This window comes from Marmota marmota, unplaced genomic scaffold, assembly GCF_001458135.2.
Source record: "Marmota marmota marmota unplaced genomic scaffold, marMar, whole genome shotgun sequence".
Classification (NCBI taxonomy): Eukaryota; Metazoa; Chordata; class Mammalia; order Rodentia; family Sciuridae; genus Marmota; species Marmota marmota.
The window spans coordinates 9,369,472-9,383,625 of NW_026000249.1; the positions used below are offsets into that span (position 1 = coordinate 9,369,472).

The window sequence follows — 14,154 nt, forward strand, 5'->3', positions numbered from 1 at the left end:
AAAAAAAAAAAAAAAATAAATATTGAAACTCTCTCTCTAAAAATAAATAAATAAATAAATAAATAATAAAACTATTGAAAACAAAGAAAAAACTTAAAAAAAAAAGAATTTAGATTCTTTCTAGTCAATTAAAAATGCTGCTGGGCACGGTGGCGCACGCCTGTAATCCCAGCGGTTCAGGAGGCTGAGACAGGAGGATTGCAAGTTCAAAGCCAGCCTTAGCAAAATCGAGGTGCTAAGCAATTCAGTGAGACCCTCTCTCTAAATAAAGTACAAAATTACAAAATAGGGCTGGGGATGTGGCTCAGGGGTCGAGTGCTCCTGAGTTCAATCCCCATCCCAAAAGCTACAGACAACCTATTTAACTTCCATATGAAAATTATATATGAAGATCCTAATAAACATATCCTACTAACTATTCATTCATCATTCAATTAACATTTACATTTAGTGAGTTCCTGCTAAGTGTCAAGTAGGATGTTGGACACTGGTGACATTATGGTGAATAAGATTAATATGGTCCCTTGTTCTTTTTTTTGGTAATTTTTTTTTTTGTAGATGGACACAATACTTTTATTCTATTTTTTTTTAATATGGTACTGAGGACTGAACCCAGTGCCTCACACGTGAGCAACAAGCACTCTACCACTGAGCCACAACCACATCCTCCTTGTTCTTATTTTATATACTAAATTATAAAGCAAGTTTTCCTATTTAGGCTTTATATCTTATACATGCAATTTTTTTAATATTTATTTTTAGTTTTTTGGCGGACACAACATCTTTGTTTGTATGTGGTGCTAAGGATTGAACCTGGGCCACACGCATGCTAGGCGAGCGTGCTACTGCTTGAGCCACATCCCCAGCCCCATGCAATGTTTTTCGAATAGGTATTTTGCAGTTAACATGCTTTGCATTTTGAGACAGTGACAAAAGTATATTCAAATAGGCCTAAATAGCGAATCAGTTGTGGAATGAGTAAATTAAATCAACCATCTTACCCTTGCTACAATAAATAAAAATAGGGCTATAGAACTGATGTTGTTTAACAAGTTTAATTTCTATATCTAATGTCCATTTTCCCAATTAGACTGTCTGTACTATAAAGGCAGGGTCCATGTGTCTTCTTTATTGCCTTAATTTAAGCACACTATCTATGAAATACATAGTTATCAACCAAATAATTAAATATTCATTCAAAGCCCATAACTGTCCTCTAGATATGGAAACAAATGAAATCAACTCTTTTTAAATATTTTTTTAGTTGTAGATGGACACAATATCTTTATTTATTTTTTATGTGGTGCTGGGGATCAAATCCAGTGCCTCATACATGCTAGACAAGTGCTCTACCGCTGAGCCACAATCCTAGCCCCTGAAATAAATTATTTTAAAATTTGAAGGGAGGGGTGCGGTGGACTGGGGTTGTGGCTCAGCAGTAGACTACTCGTGTAGCACATGTGCAGCCTCGGGTTTGATCTTCAGCACCACATAAAAATAAATAAATAAAATAAAGGTATTGTGTCCAACTACAGCTAAAAAAAATTTTGACAGATTTTATAAGTACTCATATAATACAAAGTTGTCATACTATTTGCATTCCCTTCTTTTTTACCATAAGCAGAATGTTAAATATTTTTTGAAAACCTGACCTATAGAGAAGGCCATCTGCCTAAATTTATTATCCAGTTAGCAATGAATCAAGTGCTCTTGCCCTATCCCTTTATCAAATGATTCGTGTAAAGCAAAGACTGTCCCATCTTTTCAAGATATGCAAAGACCTAAATGTTTGTAGTAAGATTTTTCATAATCCTGTTATGAAATACCAAGTTCTTACCACCCTTCATATTTTGATTTAGAAAGCTCTGTCTTCACAAGTGCTGAGCAACATTAAAGATCAACAGGTCCTACCCAAGGCTGTATGTCTCAATGAAAATTAAAATAACATTCACACAAATTGTTGAGTAACTTCTTCAAGCAGAAAGAGCAACAATATTTTACTTTATTACAAATAAACATTTCACAAAAATTTAGTTGGGAATGTATATGTATTGTTAAGCAGAACATAGAAAACATAAAGAAATCAGATACTGGAACCTAAAAATTTCACTTAAAATCCCATCGATTCTATCTTACATATAGTAGGCACACTATACATATCAACTGAACTGAAAATAAACACTCTATAAGATGTGCTTGCAAAACATGTAATGCTGTAGTAGTAAAGTACAATTTTCAAATATGAGATTTTGTCTTGTCACATTTTTAAAAGCCTTTAAAAATATGATATGCACAAGCTTGCCCTGAGGGAAAAATAAGATGGAATATAGATTACAAAATCTTTACATTTTCCACAATAGCATTTTGAAATTGGAAAAGAGCAAATAGTTGTGGAAACAACTGAATGAACAAATTACTAAAAATTCAGTGCACTCACAACTACCTGATGGAAAATTTGAAGCACCTTTTCTCTAGCCTTCTGATATCATAATATGAAATGTATGAATTATATAGGCCTTAATCATCAGAAACTTAAGAAAACTTGAAGTTATAAGCCAAAATGTCATCAGAAAAAGAAAAACCCAGTATAAAATTAGCTACTGTAAGGCCACTGTTAAAGTTCTTTCATGTACAGACACTATACAATTCAGATACTTTTGTTTTACATAAACAAAGCTTTCAACATATAAATGTCTGGATATAAGTTCTCTCGAAACCATGCTTAGAGAAAAATGCATCAACAAATAATGCCCTTCAAGTATTTCTATTGAGACTTTTTGCAAAAGAAACTGTAGTTAATACAACTTTTAAACTGAATACTGTAATTTAAAAGCAATTTAAAGTGTAAAAAAGTTGCAGCATTCCACTACTGAAAAATAAAGTTATTTTATCAAGAAAGTTACAGTATTAGTGCCTTAGTGCCAATTCTAATTCCGGACAAAAACAGATGTTCCCAAATATCCTCCTGAAGGGTTGCTTCCATTTGTAACAATTCCAGATTAGGTTTCTGTAGCAATGTTTGTATATTCCTACCAAGAGAAAACAAGAGAAATAGAAACTTCAAAAGAAGAAACAATCATTTATAGTATCTGAGCTAGAGTTTGCATCTCAATTTTTGACAGTTTAACTTATATAGTACTATTTGCACCTTGAGATCCCCACAAAAGTTATGTAGAACCCCAAACACACAAAGTAATAAGAGAACACATCAAAGCAGATATCAAATGATAAGTCAGTATGACAAAAAACATGACACTAGATAACACTGGTATTAGTAAATTGATGAAAACAACATTCTGCTAGTTGGGTGAGTTTTGGGGAGGGAGGGCATCCCTGGCATAAACTTGAGACACTTAAACCTTTGTCTCTCCAATACAGAGCCTGATGTGACACAAGTACAACTTCAAACTACTATTTTGTCCTTCCCATTATATGATATTTCTAATTCTACAATTATATGGGCTTTTCTTTCTTTTTTTTTTTTTTTAGAAAGAGGGGGGAGAGAGAGAGAGAGAGAGAGAGAGAGAGAGAGAGAGAATTTTTTTTTTTAATATTTATTTTTCAGTTCTCGGCAGACACAACATCTTTGTTTGTATGTGGTGCTGAGGATCGAACCCGGGCCGCACGCATGCCAGGCGAGCGCGCTACCGCTTGAGCCACATCCCCAGCCCCTTATATGGGCTTTTCTAATGACTGATCACTGCAGAGAAAGCTATTAAAGGGCAAAAAGCTTTCTTGCTTTCAGATGGTTACCTACAATGTAAATTCATAAGGTTTCAATAAATATGGGAAAAGAATTCACAAGAATAGTAAGACTATGATTAAAGGGTAATGAATGTGGATTTCATACTGTGATACTATACACAATATTAAATTACCAACTACAAACTTGACATAAGACCATGCAACTAATAAAAACAAAAATGGTAGAATGACATGTTTTTCAGGGACATTAAAGAATAAAAATTTATTAATACATGTATCCTTACCTTTTACTAGGATCTTACAATATTAAAACTGAAAGAAATTTAAAAGTTGATTTATTTATTGGCATTTGTATTAGTATGGAAATGTTCAATTCCAAACAAAAACAGTGTTGATAGAAAATTCTTATTCTTCTATTTTGGTTAATGAAATGTTCAAAATACATGCAAATATATTTTGTTCAACATCATTCCTTTAAACAGAGGTAGGCTCGATCATATTCTTACTTGTACAATATAAAAATTATAAATTTATCTTTAAATAAAATGTTATCTACTAACAACTTTAAAAGGAAATTCTAACTACAATAATTCAAAAGAAAATTCAACTGAAATTTTTTTTCATAAAAATGTGCAATTGTTTTGAACTGCATTCACCCTGGACATAGCTTCTTTCATACCGTCTCTCAAGTTAATCCCCTGCACTTCCAATGATTTGAAAGTAGAATGCTGAACTAGATATATGAGCTCCCTCTCAGCTAGGTCTTCATAAATTGACACCTGGGTCACTGCAAATGTTCCTCTGCTGGTCCTTCTGCATCTCATCTTTCTTTCACAGAAACCTATCAACTGCTAACCAAGTGAACATCCTTCTAATAATAATAATTCTAATAATAATCCTGAATATACACAGCTTTGGAGGTTCTCCCTAATTTATACAATCCCATTTTACTTTAATCCTACAACCTACTGCCAAATATGGTATTAGCTCTTTCTATGTCCAGCTCTTCTCCATGCCTTATCTTATAACCTACCTCCTCTATGAAGACAGTATCAAATAATAGTACTTACATGCCCTGACTATTCCTATTATACTGATCCTTTTCTCCTATTAGGCATCTACCATCTGTGAAATTAAGCCCTCAAAAATATAGTATCCAGAAAGAGTTAAACACAGCAGGCCTGACTACTATCCTTGGAAAGTCCTGCTTGTAAGGCTGGCCCTTGACGGGCATGTGAGAACTTAAATTTCAGGAGCGTTCATTCCTACCATTAACTGGTGCATGCTAAAATTATTTGTGTAAATAATATGGTTTCTCTTGAATATCTACTTTCCTTCTGGGAGGCTAGTGTGTGTACCTGAAGCGGGTGCTTAAATGATCAGCACCTAGCAAAAGCCCTGGGTACTGAATCTAGAGAGCTTTCCAGGCTGGCAACATTTCACATATGTTGTAACAACTTGTTGCTGGGGTAATTAAGCAAGTCCTGTATGACTCCACTGGGAGAGGAATCTTTTTAAAATCTGCACCTGATTTCCTCCAGACTTTATATGAGTGTGTGTATATATGATAAAATTCAATTCCATTCAACAAGCATTTTCTAAAGACTGATCAGATGAAAGGCAACAGAAAAAGAGGAAAGACTAATGAGACCCCTTCGACTCTAAGAAGTTGATACTATATTTGTGGAAGTAGGAAGGTAAACCATAATAATTAGAAATCAAATGAAACAAAAGTTAAAGAGGGGGCTTTGGTAAGGCTTTATAGTGGGCCTTAAAAGGAAAGTACAGCTTGGTTACAAAAAAGAATAGGGATCAGGAAGCTATTTCTAGCCAAGAGAACTGTAGGAACAAAGGTACAAATACAGAAAAACACATGCTATGCTCTAAAAAGCAGAGGGCCATGGGAAAATGTGGCTAGGACTAGACAGACCTAGCTAACAAGTTTGGTCTCTCTTTTTTTGTAGTCAATAGGACACTTGGAAAGAGTTTCTGTAAGAGAATACGATACAATCTATGTTCCAGGACAATAAGTGTGCTAGTGGTAAAGAGACTAAACAGGCAAATTGCAGGAGGCAAGGATGTAAGACAGCTTCAAAGCTTCCAAAAAAGAGGCCAGGAATATGTAAGAATCTAGAATATAGCAAAGGTAGCATTTTTCAATCAGTAGGGAAAAGACAAATTCTACAATAAATAGGGTTAGAAAAACTGACTAAATTCAGTGAGGAAAAAACAGATCCAACTTCACATTTTATAATATCAATAAATTCTAAATGAATTAAATATTTCTGCATTAAAAATTAACCATAAAACGACCTAAAGGAAACAAAATAATTTTTATGAGCATGATGTGAAATCTAGAAACCTATGGGAAAGAATAGAAGTTCACTGGATTAGACAAAGGGAATGAAGGGAAGAGAGGGGGATAGGAAAAGGAAGACAGTGGAACGAATTGGACAAAACTTCTCTATGTTCATATATGAATATAACACAGTGAAATTCCACATCATGTATATCCATGAGAAGGAGATCCTAATTAGAAATAAGTTGTACTTCATGTATGTATAATATGTCAAAATACACTCTATTATCATGTGTATCTAAAAAGAACTAATAATGAAAAAAAGAAACCATATGGGACAAACTTGACAAATTCATGACCATCTAAAAGTTCTATGATGCAAAAACCAGCATAAAGAGCTAACAGACATAAATACAAGCAAAATGAATGATAGTAAATAGCTTCACTAGATCACAAGCTTTTACAAATCAATAAGAAAAATCACCATCTCCTAACAGAAACACTGGCAAAGTATAGAAATAGGAAAATTGAGGGAAGAAATACAAATGGCCAATGGACACATAAAAAAGATGCTCACACCATTAATAATCCAAGAAAAGCAAATAATATGGATTACTTTCTGCTATTAAGTTGATACCTGATAATAAAGACAGAATGTGTAGTGTTGGCTAGGATGTAGGTAAGTAGATCCTTTCATGTACTGCTGGTAAGAGTATAAATAAGTAAAAGGGGCAATATGACAAGGTACCAAAATGTCAATGCCCTTAAGCAGTATTACTGAAAACCTGTAAGCTACACTTAAGTCATCAACAGAGGCTTGGTAAGCAAGTCAGGGATCCCTGAACTGGGGCACACATACCCTTAGAAGTAGATGAAGACATTCCAAGGAATATGTGAATACAAATAGTTTGAATGAATTAATTTCCTGACCCTTGAATTTCCAGTGTTCACTTTCCAAAATTATCCTGCCTGCATAATTAATTAAGTCTGGTTCCCTGCCTTCTACCTTATACTTGAAAGATACACCTTCTTCTCATCCTGAATCTATTATTTTTTAAATTTTTTTTTAGTTGTAGATGGACACAATATATTTATTTTATTCATTTATTTTTATGTGGTGCTGAGGATCGAATTCAGTGCTTCATGCATGCAAGGCAAGCGCTCTACCACTGAGCCACAACCCCAGCCCTGAATCTACTATTTTATATTACCTGACAAACCTCAAGATATGTCAAGAAAGTGAATGAACCTAACAACTACTAATAAATAGATTTTTTTTGTACTCTTAAGTCACTTGGTTTTCAATTCTTTTAACTTTGCTTAACAAAAACTAAAGGAGGACAAACTCAAGCTGTTGGTGATAGAATACTCAAAATACTTTTTGGTGATAGATCACTAAGTGATTTTTTGGCCTATAGTTCAGAGTGAGTCCAAAGAACCGAGTGGCATTGCTATATATAGTAGTCTTTTCACTCCCATCTATATAATCACATAAACAAGGTTTCTCAGCACTTACATCTATAAAAAGAAAAAATAGAATTAGAATAGATACTTGAACACTGTATTATTCTACTAGCAATAAGTAATATTTATAAGTACATGAACTAGTCTAAAAAAGAAATGTATTTCCAGTAAAACTTTTTTTGTTTAATCAACACTGAACAAAACTTGTAATATATTTATGGTATTTTTAACTATAACATTAACTCAATCCAGAGAAAATATTTAACACCTAATAGTCACAGAAATCTAATAACATTATGTGCCAAATTAAATTTGGTGATCAAGAAATAAATTCTATGGAGGAAGCAGAATGAAATCTAAATTTAAGGCAAAAAAAGAATGAGATAAAATTTCTTAGTGGTAAAAGAACTTATTTGTATATATTTTTTAAATGGATGATGCTAGTTATCAAATTTCTGTGGTATGCAGGTTCCACTGAAGAGATTTAAAAGAATGATGTAACAGTTTTATTTAAGACTGTCAGTGTTTATAATATGAAAGAAATTATATCCTTTACAACAACTCATGATTGAAAAAATAACAGATAACCTAAAAATGTTTAAGAAAGTAGATAATTTTATAAAATTTTAGAGTATGTGAACAAAAAGGTTTGAAAAGCACTTAAATAAACAATACATTCATACAGCGGAATAATATGCAGCCATTAAAACAAATGAATTGAATGGAGTTACAAATGAGTGACAGAAATAAGAAGACTTGGAACATTAAAGCTGGAAGGAGAACTGGCACAAATGATTAGCAGGACGAGTATCTAGGTTGACTTGGGTAGCTGCAAGAGCTATGGACCATGAGGGGAAGTGAGTGGTCTGAGGAGGAGAGTTTAAGATATTATTTTTAGCAGCTTTACTGAGATATAATTCACATACTATACAGTTCAGCTCTTTAAAGTGTACAATTCAATGGCTTTTTAGTACATTCACAGAATTGTGCAACCAACAACCACAGTTTTAAAATATTTTTCTCTAAAAAGAAACCTCATACCCTACCCCCGATTTTTCTCCTAATCCCTTGATCCCTGGCAATAACTACTCTACTTTCTGTCTCTATGGGTTTGCCTGTCCTAGACATTTCATAAGAATGGAACCATACAATAAGGTGGCCTTTTGTGTTTGGCTTAGGTTCTGTCATTTAGCATATTTTTAAGGGTCATCCATGCTGCAGCATGTTTCAATACAAGCGTGACTTTGAACATATTAAATCTGAGGTGTTTTTAGGATATGCATGTGATGGTATCTGGGAGGCAGCTGAACATCTGGAGGTCTGGGAAGCAGTCAGGATGGAAGACATTAACAAAAGTGACAGTGAAATCTTGGGAAGAGGTAAGGGTAATCAAGGCATGTGGGAGGATTTAGGAAGGAGAATAACAAATATCACACCAGGAAATGCTTACATTTAAAAAGAATGTTTGGAGAAAGAGAAATCACCAAGTAAGACAGGGAGGTCAGAGGGGTAGGTAGTGAAACCAGAGGCTCTAGATCATAAATGCTCAAATGCAATGATATCCTTACACTTACTCTGCACCTGGCACACTTCAGCTCAGACATTGGCAGGTATACAATAAATCCTTGGGGATTTGTCTGATCTTGGTTCCCATCATATCTTTGTACTCCAGGACTTCCACAATTTCTTTCAACCCCCAAAACCACAAATTCCAGTCTCTAACTTCCTTTCTACGTTGTCTTCATGCCCTCTCCTCTCTTTCCTTCTTTTCCATGGGCAGAGATCTGGTAGGCACTTAGCTTACAGGCATAATCTATGAGGTTTTCTGGATAATCTATGGTGCTTAGGCACTCTGTGCCTTCCTAACCAAATGCACAATTGCTGAGAGTTTTTCGGAGGCAACATTCCCAGAGGTGCTTCATGAATTCTGACTAGGTTATTTGTCCTGTTCTGATACATAATCAGATCCTCAAGAGTTTCTAAAAAGCCTTTCTGGGGTAAGCAGAAGAAATTTAATGAGGGCACCTCTGAACACTAGTGGATAAAAGACAAGCCTTATTTCAGGAAGTAATAGACAACTTCCATCTTCCAATCTAAGAACAGAATCTAAGAAAAAAAGAAACCCAGTAAAGGGGATTCAGGTTGCCAAATGGGATTAATATGACAAGTGTGTGATGAATAAGGAATTCTTCTGCTTGGGAATCATGCTACTTTGTAGGCGTCTGGGGAGCCAATGCTGCTTTAGGGAAACTACCACCATATGGGAAGTGGAAGAAGAGGAGGACATATTAGGAGGATGTTTAGGATCCATCCCCACCTTTCCCCAAGGCTCTTCTTTGTTGCAGACAGGAAAAACACTGTCCGGTGGCACAGAAACAAACTGTACTATAGATAAGGAATGCAAGATGTTCCAGCCATGAATGATGAGCCTAGGCATTCCAATACGGTGGGAGGGTGAGGCGTCCAGATAAGAACAATCTAAATATTCCTAGTGGACTTTGAGACATGTGTAAATGAGTAGCTTTATATCTAATTTTAGGGTATCTCAATTACTTAATCATGCATCCTTAATTAATCTAGGTGGCAGTGTAATAACTGCCAAAAAATGAACTCCACATGGCAAAAAGCCTAAGTGTCTAGAGATGCTACCCAGACTAAGAAGTCTCTCTAGGGTAGGACCTTCAAAGTTCCCTGTGATGCTAAAGCTTGGGATAAAAAGTGTTGTAAATGTGAGCTGGGGGATGTAGCCCAGTGGTAGAATACTTGCTTAGCATGGATGAGGCCCTGGTTTTGATCATTAACACCACAAAAAAGTGATATAAATGCTACCTCACACATAGTAATCCTATTTGAGCAAAAGTGTCCCTAGTTTTAAGGAAAAAAAGGGAGGTAACATTAGAGAACACCAATGATTTCAGGCCTTTGTCCCCTTCTTTAGGGCACGGGTAGGTCTAAGCCATCAGTTTATCCACATGGAATGGGTTTTCAGAGTAGCACAACACTACTGGGACAGCTTAAAGACCAAGTTAGCTTTAAATACCCTAGCTCAGACCTTGGCAGAAATAGAGCAGCTGCATTTCCTTCCCTAAAGGTTAGAAAAGCAGAGCCCAACTGTTAAGTAGGGTACTAATAGTAGGGTACCCAATTTAGTGCTGTGCTCATAGAGCTGGGTTTTGTTCAAATACAATTCTATAAAAAGCATGGTTATGGCTTGCTTGCAGGCACTGACAGACTGGAAAAGCCCGGGTCAAAGTAAGCTATACTACAAGGATATGTGAAGTAGGATCCAGAAAAGTAGCCCTAAGAAAAAGAGTATTAGACACTGGAATTGTAGGAGAGCCTGATCTTTAAAAATCCAGCATGTTGGGACCACTTACAAAGCAGTTGGATGTCAGTGAAAGGCAACAGGAAGGCAGGGCTATGACCCATACTGGATTTTAACTATGATGATATAAACAGCCTAAGCCTAAAGGTTGTGGCTCCCTTTAGGACACAAATTCCTCTGTCCTATGATGATGGCCTGTAGTCTGATTTTGATTTGTTGTGAAGTGGGACTGGTGGGCAATGTAGCCTGAAAGAATGTGGTAGTCAGCAGGAACTGGGCAAAATGAGGCAAAGAAAGGAAGATGAACTGAAGCAAGTCCAAGAAACATAGAAACTACAGGCTAAAGCACGGCCGAGTAAACATTTAGGAGCCCTAAATCACCTACAACATAGAGGTATAAATGGAGTTAAGATAAAACTCAAAGTTTAGCAGAGTGAATAGAAGAGAAACAGACAACACGCACTAGAAACCCATTCCGGCAATTAAGGAGAAGACCTGACTCAACCTTACCCCTCAAGTGAAAAGCAATAACTAGCTTTCCTCAGAATAGCCAGGCTGCCACCCATGACTGGAAACAAATGTCTAGGAAGATCTGATCCAAAGAAACCTGTTCCACAGGGCAAGAAGAAAAGCAGCATCTCTATCCAAGCCCTGGCACAGCCTGACAGAAGAAATGACTCCAATATCATTCATGCTTTAAAAAAAAAATAGGTAGTTTCTTAAAATCATGACATACATGGTAAAATTAGAAACCTCATTTAAGGTACTCAACTAAAATTGGAGGGTGGGAGAGGTTATGTAAGATATTCTATTTAATTCTAAAACCTAAAAAACAATCAATTATCAATCTACTGGTCCATCTTTTGAAAATGTAACTTTTACTAAAATAATTTAAGCAAGCTCAGTGTAAAGGGGTCAGGCATGGTGGTGCATGCCTGTAATCCCAGTGGCTAGGGAGGATGAGATAAAAGGATGGAAAGTTCAAAGACTGCCTCAGCAAAACGGAGGTGCTAAGCAACTCAGTGAGACCCCGTCTCTAATAAAATACATAAAAGGGCTGGGGTGTGGTTCAGGGGTCGAATGCCCCTGAGTTCAATCCCCAGTACCAAACAAAACAAAACAAAACAAAAAAACCCAAAACAAAATACTGCAGTTGGGCTATTTGATAGCAAAACTAGAAATATATACATTTCTCAGAAGACAATGACCTAAAATTACAAATAAAAATGAATCAAAAAGATTGACAAGCATGCCTCTCTTGACTGATTTAATACTATTGTTCTCATTTAAAATATAATTATGTGGAAGTTAATCTTATATATATTTATGCTGCATTTTCAAATACTAACATGGTTAATTTAAATAAAATCAATCTGCAGCTAAGAATATGCAATTCAAATTATCAAGTAAAGAAGCTTTTTATTAGAGTTAAGGTAGCATGATGGGGGGCTGGGTTGTAGCTCAGTGGTTGAGTACTTGCCCCTCATGCATGAGGCACTGGGTTTGATTCTCAGCACCACATTAAAAAAGTTAGCATGATGGGATCAACCTTAATTTCCATCAATGATGAATGGATAAATAAAATATATTATACTTATAATGTGGATGAACCTGAAGGACATTATGTTATGTGAAATAAGCCAGGCACAGAAAAGCAAATATATGAGTTAATCTTTATATGAAATATAAAAAAGTTCAACTCCTAGAAGTAGAGAGTAGAATGGTAGTTACCAGGGGCTGGGGGGAGAGTGGTGGGAGGTTAGGGAAATATTGGTCAAAGCACACAAAATTTTAGTTAGAAGGAGTAAGTTTAAGAGATCTATTGTAGCCAGGCGCAGTGGTGCAAGCCTGTAATTCCAGCCACACAAAAGGCTGAGGCAGAAGGATCAAAAGTTTGAGACTAACCCCAGCAACTTAGCACACTGCCTCCAAATAGCAGAGTGTGGGGGGGGAGATAGATCTATTGCACATGACTACAGATAATAACAATATATCATATACCTATAATTTGCCATGCCACAATGTGTGTGGATATGTGTGTATGGAAGTTAATCTTAAGTTTTATATATATATATATATATATAAAAATACACACACACACACACACACACATAAACATTGTGTTGTACACTACAAATACATATAATTTGTACTTGTCAATTAAAAACACATTTTGAAAAAGAGCATGTAGTGGTAATGGTTGTATAGCACTGTGAATGTAATTAATGCCACTGAATTGCATATTAAAATCATTAAAATGGAAAATTTTACAATATCCATATTTTACCACAATTTAAAAAATATATGAGTGGGGGTAAAAATATGAATTAGTACATTTTGAAACTATATACCTTTGTATACAGTCTGCTCAATATTTTTTGGCACTCATATCACTTATATTGTACAAGACTAAAATATATCAATTAAAAGCCTTTACCGAAATTACCATTTCAAAGATTAACTATACAACAGAAATCCTAAAGTGAAAAGTTCAAACAGTTGGCATATTCAAAATATTTCAAGTATAACAGCTAAAAGCATTTTAAGGTTAAACAGTCTCACAACTCTATTACTCCTTGAGGTTTTTATTCAACTATCATGTAATAACATCTTAGAAATCTAGGTTGATTCTTTAATCAAAACTAAATGAAAAATCTCATTTTTCTAATGAACATAGATGATTCAGGATTTCAAAAGTCACTCAACATTTTTAAATGATCATCATCCAACTAACCTTTTTTTTCCTCAGTAATCTGTCTCTGAATTTATTAGTGATAAATCCCCTTGGACCAGCAAACCGCAAACGCTGATATTTAGCCTGAATGTATAAGCTCTTCTGTACCAGGTCTGATTTATATGGGGGATGGAGTCTACCACCTCTAAAGTTGCTCTGCAAAGGGAAAAAAATAATTAAGCATTAAAACTATAGTTCCCAAGCCTACAGGTAGTTAAATGTCTGGTATTTAGAGCTGCCCTTGATTCCAGGCATTATAGATAGTAGAGGGAAGGGGTTTATGATAGTCAAGTACATTTCCCTCAAACTAGCTTACTAGTTTATTTTACACACTATTTTCTTGAAAAAATTCTTTGTTTTACATAAAAACAATTTTTAAAACTGTTACATAAAAGATTTTTAAATGACTTGGCATGGTGGTGCATGCCTGTAATCCCAGAGATTCAGGAGGCTGAGGCAGGAGGATCACAAGGTCCAAGACAGCCTTGGCAACTCGGTGAGACCCCTGTTTCAAAATTTAAAAAATGAGAAGGGCTGGAGATGTAGTTTTGTGGTAGAGCACCCCTGGGTTCAATGCCCAGTGCCATACACACACACACCAAAAAAAAAAAAAAAAAAAAAAAAAAA

General features: G+C 35.3%; 1 protein-coding gene across 6 annotated transcripts in view; it reads right to left on the reverse strand.

Moving 5' to 3' along the window:
• Positions 1-14,154, reverse strand: part of Bclaf3 (BCLAF1 and THRAP3 family member 3) — a 70,397-nt gene that overhangs the window by 5,765 nt on the left and 50,478 nt on the right. For 3 of the 6 annotated variants that reach the window (XM_048796518.1, XM_015488071.2, XM_048796516.1), the window contains exons 11-12: positions 13,528-13,683; positions 1,985-3,029 (exon numbers count right to left, since the gene is read on the reverse strand). The exons of 2 other annotated variants lie outside the window; for them this stretch is intronic. In XM_048796518.1, coding sequence (XP_048652475.1) covers positions 3,000-3,029; positions 13,528-13,683 — 186 coding nt within the window. In that variant the 3' untranslated portion in view covers positions 1,985-2,999. Of the gene's footprint in view, positions 1-1,984; positions 3,030-3,989; positions 4,018-13,527; positions 13,684-14,154 lie in introns of those variants that run through there. One more of the 6 variants, XM_048796517.1, reaches the window with a different exon arrangement.